The sequence below is a fragment of the Dromaius novaehollandiae genome, chromosome 2 (assembly GCF_036370855.1).
Source record: "Dromaius novaehollandiae isolate bDroNov1 chromosome 2, bDroNov1.hap1, whole genome shotgun sequence".
Taxonomy (NCBI): Eukaryota; Metazoa; Chordata; class Aves; order Casuariiformes; family Dromaiidae; genus Dromaius; species Dromaius novaehollandiae.
Genome location: NC_088099.1, coordinates 91,176,894 through 91,190,032, shown reverse-complemented (window position 1 = coordinate 91,190,032; position 13,139 = coordinate 91,176,894). Strand labels below are relative to the sequence as shown.

Genomic DNA, 13,139 nt, shown 5'->3' with positions numbered 1-13,139 from the left:
GTGAGCTCCGTGGGACCGGACCGCGGGGCGGGGGACCCAGGAGCGCAGCGAACGCCGTCGCGGCGACGTCACGCCGCGGGCTATTGTGACGGCACAGCTGCGCTGGCAAACGGGCGGCCGGGGCGTCCCGTTCCGCCCCATCCCGCCGCGTCGCGTCGCGTCGCGTCGAATCGCATCGCATCGCATCGCGTCCCGTGGAGGCAGCTAGGCCGGGGCCGCGGCGCTGCTTTGCCGCGGCGGCAGGTGCCGGTTGCGGCGCGGCTGCGGCGATGGCCGCCCGCGCGGGCACCTCGCGCTCCCGCGCGCGGCGGTTTGAGGGCGGCGCCGCGGGGAGCCGGCTGGGCGCGGGGAGGCGCTGCACCTGCGGGGGGGCGCTCGCAGCCTGCGCTGGGAGCCGCCGGTGGTGGTTTCTCGTGCGAGTGGCGCGATACGGTGCCCTTCCGAGGTGAAGGGGAAGGGTGGCCTGTCGTCGGCATTTCTCGACTTAAGTTCACATCGAGCTTGAATATGGTGAAAAATTGCAGCAGCGGGAGCGTTAAAATAATCTGGGTATTTAAGGCTATTTCATTTAAGACTATTTCATATTTTTTTTTCTTTTTTCTGGCTTTGAATCTCTGGTTCAGTGTGTTTTGAGGTGCCTTAGTTGTGAGAGGAGAGCCAGAAAAGTTCTCTGAAAGCGCGGGTGAGCTGAGGCAGAGCTGATAAATGGGACCCTTTGCTTGAATGCTCTGATGTATTAAAAAGACACGTGCATGAAGTTGAGGTACCGCAGTACAGTGGCTTTTGCTTTAATTTGTTCCAGGTCATAAAAAAAAAGCAGCTCAGCCCGTTTAAGTAAAATACATATGTAAATGGCAGCAAAGCACAAAATAGTGTGCTGGCACAACCTTGGGCTATGTAAGGTAATAACTGGTGAACTAAAGAAAAAATGATTCGGCATTTAACGCAGCCGAATTAAGAATGGCAAAAGCTAGCGCTATTGCCGGACAAAATAATGAAGGTGCAGACTCATTTTTTTTTTTCTATCATTTGATTTTGAGATCCTTTAAAAGAGTTGAGGGTACTGAAGGGACCCAGGTTGGCTGGAAGGAGTCAGTGGCTTTGCTACCATACCTGCTCCCTCCTAGAAACATGTGGATCCTCCCTCATTCTGCTGGCTTTTGCCGCCCAGTTGCCCAGGCGAGGAAACAAATGCTGCTACCGCTGCTTCCAGTGGCTTCAACCAGGCCCTGAGTATAGGACAAGAGACTTGGGGTCCTCCTGGTGCCTCCTCCTCCACGTGCATCCTTTTCACCTGTTTCATTTCGTTTCCTTTTTCTCCTTCAGCGCACTAGCAGAAGTCTGCCGTTGCTCAGCAAGCTTCATCTTCTGCAGCGCTGGGACGAGAATGTGGCCAAAAGCAGTGCTCTGAGCAGCCCTGACTGGCTGGGCTACGGGGTCGCAGGTGGGAGACTGTTCCCTGGATGTGCTTCTGCGTCAGTAAAGCCACTGTAAAAGGGAGGCTTTGTTTTCTGTCTGGTGATCTTTCCATGTACATACGTGCCTGTGCGTCTGTTATGGAAAACAGGATCTGACGTGTGCAACTGCAGCACCAGCCCTTAGCTATTTTCTTTCCTCTCTTCCTCCCTTCCACCCAACACATCATAATTGATTTTTTTATTTAAATGTTTTTTCCTTTTTTTCTAGTTTTTGAATTTTAAACATTTTAATTAAAAATGAATTTTAACTTTAATAAGCCACAGCAGTTTTCATTTTTAAGCTCTAATGCCATAGTACATTACATACAACACATGCTTTTGAACAAGACTTCAGGCTGCGTAGAGCAGTGGCCCTAAGGTGGGGTAGGGCCAATTAGGTAACAAGGGCTAATTAGATACTTCAGGAATTTGGGGGACTGTTTGTTTATTGAAATTAGAACAAAGCATAGTCTGCATAAAAATTTACTGTGAGCCACAAAAATGTATGTACCTAACTTAAAATACTATAAAATATCTGTTGAGTTCAGTTCTACACTAAGTTGGCACCTAACTGTGAATGTGAATTCCCATTTTCTTGTTTAAAATTTATGTGATTTGTTGGACCAGGCAACTTGTGACGACGTGTTAGTAAAGTCGTTCTGCCTGGAGTTGAAAATAGCGTCCTAGGAAGGAGTCCTTGATGTGAGACCTCGGATGACTACTGCGTTGGTTAACATGAGTGGTTTCTTTGGTGTGGGTATCTGGAGGCTTTATGTCAAAGCATCCATGACCACCTAATCATTTGTTGCAAGTAACATTGACCTAAATCGGAGAGTATGGTCCTGCCTGGGCTCTGGATTAGAGGCAGGAGAGTGTGTTAGTAGATTAGAGACCTAGGGGAATCTTGGGGGAATAATGACCTGTGCTAGGGCACTGAGGAGCGCAAAGCTTGCCATAAATGCCGGTGATCATCATTTGCTGCTCCTATTAAAGGAAGCTGTAGAAATCATAATTTCAGTGCTTTGGAAGTAGTTCCAGGAAATGCACAAACAACCTCCTAGAAAAGCTTTGTGTCACTGTATGTTTGTTTATTTTCCTCTTTAAAGGTGAGCCATGTCTTTCCATTCCGGACGAGGATGTCCCCGTGGCCAGGGGGGACCAGGAGCACGGCCTTCAACACAGACCTACCGACCTCAGAACCTACGGCAGCTTCACCCTCAGCAGCCCTCCGTGCAGTACCAGTATGACCAGCAAAATGCCCCTCCAACAACCTATTCGAACCCTCCAGCCACTGGTTACATGCCTCCTAGGCCAGACTTTGTGCCGTATCCTCCTCCAGTGCCCCCTTCCTCACAGAATCCCATTAGCCAGTGTCCCATGAGGCCGCCTTTTCCAAGCCATCAGATGAGGCAGAGTTTCCCAGTGCCTCCGTGCTTCCCTCCCGCTCCTCCACCAGTGCCAAATCCTAGCAACACCCCCGTGCCAGGAGCTCCTACTGGGCAAAACACATTTCCTTACATGATGCCGCCTCCCACAGTACCACATCCTCCCCCACCCCCAGTCATACCGCAGCAAGTCAGCTACCAGCCCGTTTACTCCGCAGGGTATTCGCAGCAGTCATTCCCACCTCCTAACTTCAACAGCTATCAGCAGAATTCCAGCTCTTTTCAGAGCAACGCTACCAATAGTGGTGGTAGCAGCAGCCATTTTCGGCACACGGGTCAGTACCAGGGAGAGAAGTCGCAAAGCGATCGACGGTCTCCAGAGAGGAGCAAGCACTACGAGGAGCACCGGCATCGTGAGCACGGGCACATCCACAGTGACAGGCATCGGTCCAACAACCACGGGGACCGTCGAGATCGAGGCCGGAGTCCAGATAGGAGGAGGCAAGAAAGCAGTCGGCACCGGGCGGATTATGACAGAGGAAGGATATCACCTCACCATAGAAGTTATGAGCGTAGCAGGTAACTCGGCATATCCTTTGCCTGCAGAGCGAGAGCTGTTGTCGCTCTTCCGTAGCGTTTGTTTGAATCAGGTGTCCATCCCTCACCCATGTTGTTTCCTCCTAACTTAGGATGTAGCCAGTGCTCAAGGCTTTTGCTGTCTTCCACGTACATCGTTTCTGCCCCATGTTTGCAGGCAAGTAAACTTGCTCCCCTTGTCCATGGGCAGAGCTGGAAGTAAGCAGGCTCTCATTTGAACACAGAGTGCTTTGTTGAGTAGCACTCTGGTCTCAGTGGGGTTTACCACAGAAACCTAAGCAGTTGTGTCATGAAAGCAGAATAAGCACAAGTTTGTGCAAAAGACGGTGTTCAAAGTCTCAGCCTTTGTATGTAATACAGATATATTGTTGAATATATTTGACAGTTGAATATATTTGACAGCTGAAATACTGTCAGTCCCAGTTTTTCCAAGTTCGTTATTTGGGTACCAGGTGTAGGATATCACTTGTTACTTGAGTACAGCCAGTACTCACTGGGGATTTTGCAGTCTGATAGGTGCACAAATCTAATGCCTGAAAACTGGCAATGAGCTTTCCAGTGAAAAGACCGTTGCACAGTGTTCTTCATCCCGCTGCATCCCTGTCTTCATGGGAGAGCCGCGCAAGTGTGTGTGGGCTTCACAAGACCTCCCTCCCAGTGGATGTGTAGACCTGCCTGTGTGATTCTGTTGGGGATGAAGACCTCGGTGAGCCAGCCTGTGAGCTCCAGAGAGGACTGAGGTGAAAATTGGCATGCAGCAGTCCAAGGGAACAGAGAACTTGCAGGCTGTGTTGTAATCTTAGGACTCAGGGGGATGAGTGTGAGCAACTTATTTTGGGGTGTCTCATGAAGCTTCTGCCCCTCTGCTTCACAGACAAAAGCAGCTCATGAGTCAAGAGCTGACCTGATACAGTTCGCTGTGTAGTGTTTTAAAGCAAACCATTGCCAGTTTTGTCTTCCACATCTCTTAGATTTGCTGTCTTAGTGCCTCTCTTTGTGACTAATGATTTAGGTCAGGATTTTCAAAATGAGATACCTGAAAGTTAAGTATCTAAATATTTACCAGTGCACCTGGATCACATGCTATGTTTTTAGAAGCTCTGAGCTTTGCCATTTCGCATGTGAAACATAAATTTGCACTCAGTGTCTCTGGAAATGAAGCCACTTTGATTTAGATCTTTTGTTTTCTTTGCTCCTATGCTTTTCATTTCCAAAGGGGGATTTTCCTAAAACCTTAGTATTGGGATAGATGGCATTATAGCAAAAGCAGAGCAGGAAAGTGACTATCTGTTTCAAATTTCTTGAAGGTCAGCATGAAGAATTTCTAGGTTTCTTTAACTCTAGGAGTTGGCACACATGTCATGTTGAACAATACTGGCAAATGATCTCATCCTGCTTCTGTGCTCCTTTCAGGTGCAGATTGTAAGAAATGCCACATTTCTCATTTCACCTATCTTTTAAACTCTTTAAGGGAGCGGGAAAGGGAGAGGCATAGGCACCGTGATAGCAGAAGATCACCGTCACCAGACAGGTCCTACAAAAAGGATTACAAGAGAACAGGAAGGTAAGGTGGTGCATTTGGTCTTTCACATGCTTAAGAGGCTCTGTGCATGCACACCTCTGTGTGTTTTTGCATTTATAATAGGTGCATGTGTGACTGGTCTGAAACTGAGAAAGGATAAGAGTTTTAGGTATATAACCATCTCCACATACATTCAAAGTCACCGTTATCAAGCCTTTGTAGAGTTAGAAATAGGATTTTTTTTTTTTCTGGCAAGAGGGCTTCCCTGTGTTATCCTAAAGACTTCCTCTCACATTTGCTTCTAGTCTATAAAGTACCAAGATTATTTAAAGTCATGCTATGTTCAGAATACCTTTTAGGAGCTCTTCTTGTATCGTTGCTCCTTTATTTCCAAATCCTGGAGAGTTGTATTCAGTGCAACATGATTTATAGGCAAAGGAATAAAAGAGACAGTTTTCCTGTATTCAGCTCCTCAAAGTGTTACCCTTGTAAAACATAAGAAATATCACAGGTTGCATTGTTCAGAGGAGTGCAAGAGTTAGGTTAACACAAGCAATGTGGCTAGTGTATAATCCTTCCCATAAAACCCTAGCTCTTATCTCATACAAATAGTTCATGGGCTGTATGTTAAAACTTTGTACTATTGTAAATTTTAGTTGATAGTTAATTTAGTTTTAGTTGTTGATTTTGGTTTTAGTTTCAATTTAGGAACACAATTAGGAGGCCAAAAAAACTCATCTAGAATGCAAATAAGAATTTTAATCTAAGATGACTTTTTTAATTCTAATTCTCAAATATGGTTTAAAATAGGAAAAATAATTTTCAGTTTTAACTCCTGTTTCTTATGATAGGTCTGAGTACAAAGTCATTTTTTACAGTCACGAGTTAAAAGCAGGAAGAGGAAATTGGATTGTGCTATAATTTATGTGGTAGAATGATGTACTCATCTGAAGGAAATCATTTATTTTTCATTATAAAGCCATTACTATTAGAACACCAAAGAGAACTGTGTGTGTTTGCTTTCTCCCCCTGAAGCCGCTCTCCAAGTAGAGAGAGAAAGAGACCTCGATGGGAGGAGGACAGAGAAAGGTGGTCTGAGAACCAGAGTGCCAGCAAAGAGAAGAATTATACCACTATCAAAGACAAAGAGTCGGAGGAGAATGCATCTGAAAAAAATGAAGAGGAAGATGATGAATTACTTAAGCCAGTCTGGGTTCGCTGTACCCATTCCGAAAGCTATTATTCTAATGACCCTATGGATCAAGTGGTATGTTTGAGAGAGAATTCTAAAATACTGTGCATTGTCCTTTATTGACTATTTGATTACTTGATTTACATGAACACTTCAGCAGGATCATGTTTTATGTCATTCAGTGTTTAATCCTTATCTCCTCCCAACCATCTCAGTCTTTTAACCCTGCAAGGGTTTTATTTGGCAGTATTCTTCTCCATTTTCATTAGTTTCTTATGTCTGTTTTCATTTAGATTAGTGGCACATGGAAGAAGGATTTTTTTTGTCTCCAGGAGGAAGAGTTTTCCCATTACACTTGTATTTGAGCAAAACTACTTCAATCACCCTATCTTCAGTCATCCCTGGAGAAGTTTTGTACAGAAGCAGGAAGTCAGGATTCTTTGTACTTGAAAATAACAGTTGCTGGGGGAACAGTGGGTGGTTTTTTGTTTTTTGTATTTTTTGGTGAAATCAGTGTTTCAAAGCAGGTGACAAAATGAGCTGAAGTTCTTGTTTTTCTAGTGTGCAAGAAGACTGCTTTGAATTGCTATGTTTTTACACAAAAGGTCAACTGTTTCTTCTTAATCTGGGTTGTTAAAAATCAACCTTGAGCCATCCAAAATATGCTTATTCATAGTTCTGCTTGGCTAGGCCACAAATTTGTTGATAATGCACCAGCAAATGAAGTCATTTCTCTGTGCATTCACCTGGTGGAGGAATGTAACCATATGCTAGAGCCTTATCAGGTGTTTCCATGTTTTATTGAACTACAGCACTGAGATCTGTCTGCTTTTTCCTTGCCTTTCTCTGTGAAATGATGAAACTTGCCATGTTCAGGGAAACTGATATTTCAACATTGTCTTTGTTTTTTTGTTCTCTTTTTAATTTGCAGGGGGACTCTACTGTGGTAGGAACAAGCAAGCTCAGAGATCTGTATGAAAAGTTTGAAGAGGAGTTAGGAAGGCGGCAGGCCAAGGCCAAAGCAGCCAGGCCACCATGGGAGCCACCAAAGACCAAGCTAGATGAAGATTTAGGTAGGCAGAGATGATGGCAAAGCTCTGATATGCAGTAATCTGTAGTTGACTTGTTTTTCTGCACTTGTGTGTGTTCAATGATGTTAGTAGGCTAATATGTGTTTTTTAAATCCTTTTTTTTTTTTGTTGCAAATACATGGGAGTTTTACCATTGCTTTTGACTGAAGTAGATTTAGGCTTTTTACCCAGCAAGGCTAAGGGAAGATGAAGAGGATCCAGCACAGTCTTATGCTGAAGTTTCTTCCGTGCCATGAAATCTCTCTGAGATCAATCCTGGCATGATCAAACAGGCTGGAGTACAGGACACAGGAGGCTTTGAGGAGCTCCTGGTCTTAGGTTTTTTAAAGGGAAGCAAGAGTAGTGATGACAAACTCATGTGGCAGCTTGTTATGGCATTGAGCTCATTTTCCTTCTGGATTATATTTTGGTTGTGCAACTCTGCTTCTTATGATCTAATGGAAAAGTTGCAGTTTTCAAAAACAGTTCATCTGCATTATCCTTGTTCTTACGTAGATCTTTTTGCAGTGGAATAAATCTGCTGGCTGTATCAGTTATTGAGGAAATGACAGTTGAATTAGCAGGCATACCTTTTGATAGCAATTTACCTACTCAGAAGTCAGTGAAAGTTGTTTTTCTGTTTTGTGAGCTATTCTTCTTATTATGCTTCCAGCATTTCAGTGTTTCACAGTGTGTTTTCCGGTCAATTGTGTCAGTTCAAGAAACTGTTATGCAGAACATGTCAATTTAAGTATTCTGTTGTTTTTTTTGTTAACTGGTGCTTCACGTTTGCCAGTTAAGCTGCTTCAAACTCAGATCTGAGCCTAGTAACACTTTTATGATCAATATCAAAAAGTCTGAAATTGAAGTACAGGTATATAATGACACAGTCAGTTACATGCTTACAGTGCAGGATGAAAGGAAGAAATAACCATAGCTTAAATAAAATGCAAATTCACTATTGTAAAGAAAATGTGCACATTTTTTGAATAGCGAATATACACACCGTTTTAATTCACTCAAGAATCGCTAACAAAGTATGCAGGAGGTATATTTTTGTGTGGATGAAAGGATAACCGCTACTTCCAGCCTACCTGTATAAAGCTTCGCTTCCTCGGGTCTCTGCAGAAAGAGTTCCCTCACTGCTCTAGTCTAAAGTATCAGAGGGCCAAGAGCAAGTTAGCAGTGTTGCTTTTTCCCCTCTTTCTGGAAGACCAGAGGACACTCTCTGCACGGTCCCACAGATTGACTTGATGTCTGTTCAGGCTTCGCCTGCAACCATGCTTCTGTTATGTCTAGTAATCTGTCTAATTTTCTACGTCAGCAAATGCTTGTCTCTGTTCTGCCTTCTGTTAGCAGTACTTAGATATTTAATTTTTTTTTTAGCAGAGAGATGCCAACAAACTGAGAGCACGTGCAGGTTAGGAAAGGCTGGTTTCAATACATGAAATCCAGAAATTGTGCATTGGCATTTCAGAACTCCAGGTTACTCTCACAGGTCCCACACGCATTTTGCGCATAAATTTAGACTTACCGAATTAACGTTTATCAGAACTTTTAAAACTCTGTTGCTTATATATTTTTGTATGAGTGTACATGTATGCACGTATAGACAAAACTTGCTGGTAACTGAACATACATACCATGTAAGACATATGTGCCAAGGATTTCATTTTAGTAACAGTTTATACTGAATTAGTGACCATTTAAAAATACATCCTGGTCAAAAAGGAAAGCATGTATTACTAGCAATTCTTTGTCTCACACTGTCTGTCTCTTGCTCTCTCTTTCTTTTTTATTTAAGCTAAGAAGAATTTTGCATTTAACAAATACACATATTTTACATTCTAGTTTCACAGTATTTCAAAGCAGTTGCAGTGTAGTAATGCATCTTCTGTGAAGTCAAAACTTAGCGTTGGAGGGAATGTTGCATCCCTCCTTCCAAGAATAATAAACCTTACTTGCATCATGCACCAGTGTATGTCTTGGCTATGAAAACAATTACTTATATTTAAGTTGGAGCTGAGGAAACCTGTGGAAATCAGTGACCTTACATACATAAGAAAAGGAGTGCACAGGAGGTTGAGGAAGCCAGAGATCAGGCTCTGTTATTTTGAGGGTTACATCCAGACACTTAATGACACTACGGTGGCAACAAGATAAAGGAGACTTTGTAACAGGTCTGGGAACTCTTTCTGTCCTGTTTTTTTTTTTTTTTCCCCTCCTCTCTCTAGCATTTTCCCCCTGTTCTGATATATCACAAGAATTGTTTCAGTTAAAGAATAGAAAGAAAAATGTCAAAAAAAGTAAGAAGACTCACAGAACAGGGGTTCCTAAAAACTTAAGGCTAGATTCACTCAACTAAATAATTCCAAAGTTTACTTCTTGTCTGTGATTTCTAAGGTGTGATAATGGATTTAGTAGAAATACTTGATTTTGAAACAAATCGAACAATATCATTCTATAACGATACGTGTTCTGTAATAATCCTGTCTGTACATGCTGTTTCAAACCTCTTGGATGGACAATCTACTAGTGCAGACAGCAAACATTTTTAGGTCAAGTGAAACCGGACATAAGCACTTTGCTCACAGCAATCGGAATTAACTTCTATAGAACAAGAGGTGCTGTTTAACTCATTTTTGAAAATTTAGGTGTATTTTTTTCCTCTTCCTTCCTCCCCCCCTTTTTTTGACTTTAGGATAATAGTTATATTGGTTATAGCTCTATAATCTTGTTCCATGAAGTATTTTAATGTCAAGTAGCTGTAATTGGTCTTCTAGAACTGATCAGTGGTGCTCCTGGACAGCCCAACAACAATCTCTGAGGCATACAAACAGATGCAGTCGATGTAGGCATTTAATATCCATAGTATCTGCTGTCATTTTTAATTAAAAATTAAAATGTCCCTTTTTCATTAGTGTGAACATCATGCACGACTTTAATAACTTTCAGTGTGCTACAGTTTGCTGTGTAATATTAGAGAATTCATTGCTACTGGGGAAGAGAAAAAGTGGAAATGTTTTTCAGCTGTCTTTATTTTCCCTATGTGAATCAGAGAGCTCCAGTGACTCAGACTGTGACTCTGATGACGACAGCAGCTGCTCTAGCAGTTCGGATTCTGAAGTTTTTGACGTCATTGCAGAAATTAAGCGTAAAAAAGCACACCCTGATCGTCTTCATGAAGAGCTGTGGTACAACGATCCGGGACAGGTATGGTGAGAGGAAAAAGTGCTGTATTTCTGAAAGTCAGATTCTTTCCTGGAGACCTAAAATTCAGCATTATTGTCAAATATGCTGTATGACACCTACTTCAATATGCATTTTCTCCCTTTTCTGTCTTGTCTTAATCTTCATTTTTGATTTCAAGCATGTGGCTCCTTTCAACTCATAAATCTTGGGGAACAGTCAGCTGGAATCATGTTCGACAGTATTAGTCAAACCTGAACTGCTAGCAGTGTACTACTAATGCTGTTCTTTTAGCCTTGAGATAAAGTTACACAGATGAATTCTGGGATGGGGAAAAGGCAGCATGTACATCTGCTTTACAAATTATTTACTTAAAGGCTCTCGCTTCATAATGATAAATAATGCTCTAAATGTGCTCTTAATGCTCCTAATTTCTTGTCTAATGGTTCTTTTGTAATTGCATAGAGATTATAGTTCTCATTAAATATAATTGGTGAGCTCATTAAATGTTATTTTGAATGTATACGTTGCACAGAAGACTGATTTTTCCTTGCAAATTTGCCATCTCTATCTTTCTTACTTAAATATTTTATAGTCCATTCTAACTCTTTGTCAAGTGGCACCTCTGTAAATTTATTTTTTCTGGCATTTTGTGTGATGCATGAGTTTAGAATGCAACAAATCATAACGGCAAGAGGTGCTGCAATGCTTATGGCCACTGTGGTAATTCAAAGGTCCACTGAATCTTCTATTACCAACTCATATTTATACTTCTAGTTAAAAATAATAATAATAATTTGAATCAGCATAGCTAGTTGCTTTTATTTCTATAGGGTAAAAAAATAGTAATTCTTTAGCTATTTATTGAAAGAATGTGTGTTGCTCTTGGGCACATTTCAAAGTAATGTCCAGCCCAGAATATTGGCTAAATAAAAATAAGTGGAATAACTGTGGGATGAATAGTTTCTGGAATTTATGGTTTCTGAATTTCCTACTGAAAAACCATTCTTTCCTACAAGCTTTCCTGCAATTTACTCCTCTTTATCTTTCCAAAAGGGACTGAAATCAAATCATAGTAAGCTTGTCGATACTGTACTAATTCTGAGTAAAATGTGTTTGAAAATGTTTGACGTCCTGCTCTTTTCTTCAGCATTTATTTGGGTACGCTTTCTAAACTGTCACTGCATGAAACAGGAAGGAATGAGTCATGCATACTGGCACGTACAAATACACCATCTAACATGCAACCAGATTTTTAGGATGGATCTTTCTGACCCTTCACTGTGAGCACTATGTCACTTTGGATAATCTCCAACTGTTTGCAGGTAGAAGAAAAAAAAATGTTAAAACTGATACCACCACAGAAAGTATCTTTTTGCTTACAGATGTTACTTGTTTGTTTTTGTTACCCGGTTGGTCAGAGAAGGTTAGAAGCCATTGCCTTAGTTTACATCAAATGGTGATCTTTTAGCATCATTTTATTATCACTTCATGTTTGCACCTGTCATCTATATCTTTTTCTGTGAGTTGTGCTAATAGGAACAAGACAGATGAGTATCTGACTTGCATCTCATGTCCTGGGCTTTATAGGTGCTGCATATCTCTGTAAGTCTCTGTGCATTTAATGTAGTAGAGGCAGTGCTAGGGCCAAACAGTTCTAAGAATTAAGGACAATATTTTCAAAAGTAAGTGATTATTTTGATACCTTCAGTAGGCCCTTATTCTTTAGGGAGTGCTGAACAAATTGGATATTGACTGCAGTATTTAACTCTTTCTTATGTAACTGTAGAAGCCAGGAAGGAAGTATGTTTTTACCTCTAAGAATGAACCAATTTCATTAAGGCTGTGCTTTCCTCGAAGGTCTCTGTGTTTAAAAACTGTGCGAACAAAAGACATTGTGTCATTGTGCTGTTAATATTACGTGATTAAGTTCTTGAAAGAGCAGAGAAGTGTTCTCCTGCTTGTATTCCTCTGCATACGCACACTGTGCCTGTCTGAAGAAACTAAACTGAGATGAACATTCAGAAAATTAACCTCAAAACTAAAAAAAAATGAGTCCCTCTCCCCACAGTCATGCCAGCTTGGTGGTTCTTCCTGCCTTCACATTCTCTCTACCGGCTGATATTGTCTAGCCCAGCTGTCGATTGCTGTTGTGCTTATAGTGGTGTGGAAAGTTCTGCAGGTGTTCATGCTACATCGCACTGTGCTTTTTTAAGTTTAAAAAGTATATTTCAGTTCTTGGATTCAGATTTTCAGAAACTCCATTAAAACCTGAGGTTGAGAAGTTGATTTTTTTCTCCATTGTTGGCTCTTGGTTGTTGTTAGATTTCTGCAGTGGGCGTGATGTTAACAGTGGAAAGCTGTATGGATTATGCTAATTGATAGCCTGCATTGAACTCAGTCGTACAGGTGAAAAGGCAGAGGCTAGCTTTATACTAAGTGCAGTGGCACTTTTTGATATAACTACTTGATACACCCATACGGAATACTTTTTTTTTTTTTTTTTCTTTTTTTTAAATGATCTATCCACAGGGCATATTTGAAGTGTTCCCATTACTTCTCTAAAGTACCAAGTATAATCTTCAAATGCTCTACTTTACATACTTCGAGTGATACCTGATCACACTGCAGACAACTTAGGAACAGGATTTCTGTCAATGAACCAAGTTTGGTTCATTTGGAATTGTTTGAATGTGGAGATCTGGACATGTAGATGTTTGCATGTGT

At 41.6% G+C, this 13,139-nt stretch overlaps 1 protein-coding gene across 3 annotated transcripts in view; it reads left to right on the top strand.

Moving 5' to 3' along the window:
- DROSHA (drosha ribonuclease III) overlaps positions 1-13,139 on the top strand; it is a 75,844-nt gene that overhangs the window by 77 nt on the left and 62,628 nt on the right. Inside the window, exons 1-7 of one of the 3 annotated variants that reach the window (XM_026098432.2) lie at positions 405-549; positions 1,327-1,444; positions 2,564-3,421; positions 4,911-5,003; positions 5,997-6,228; positions 7,085-7,226; positions 10,282-10,436. In XM_026098432.2, the coding sequence (XP_025954217.2) occupies positions 2,571-3,421; positions 4,911-5,003; positions 5,997-6,228; positions 7,085-7,226; positions 10,282-10,436 (1,473 nt within the window). In that variant the 5' untranslated portion in view covers positions 405-549; positions 1,327-1,444; positions 2,564-2,570. Of the gene's footprint in view, positions 1-404; positions 550-1,326; positions 1,445-2,563; positions 3,422-4,910; positions 5,004-5,996; positions 6,229-7,084; positions 7,227-10,281; positions 10,437-13,139 lie in introns of those variants that run through there. The other 2 variants (XM_026098431.2, XM_064506886.1) reach the window with 2 other exon arrangements.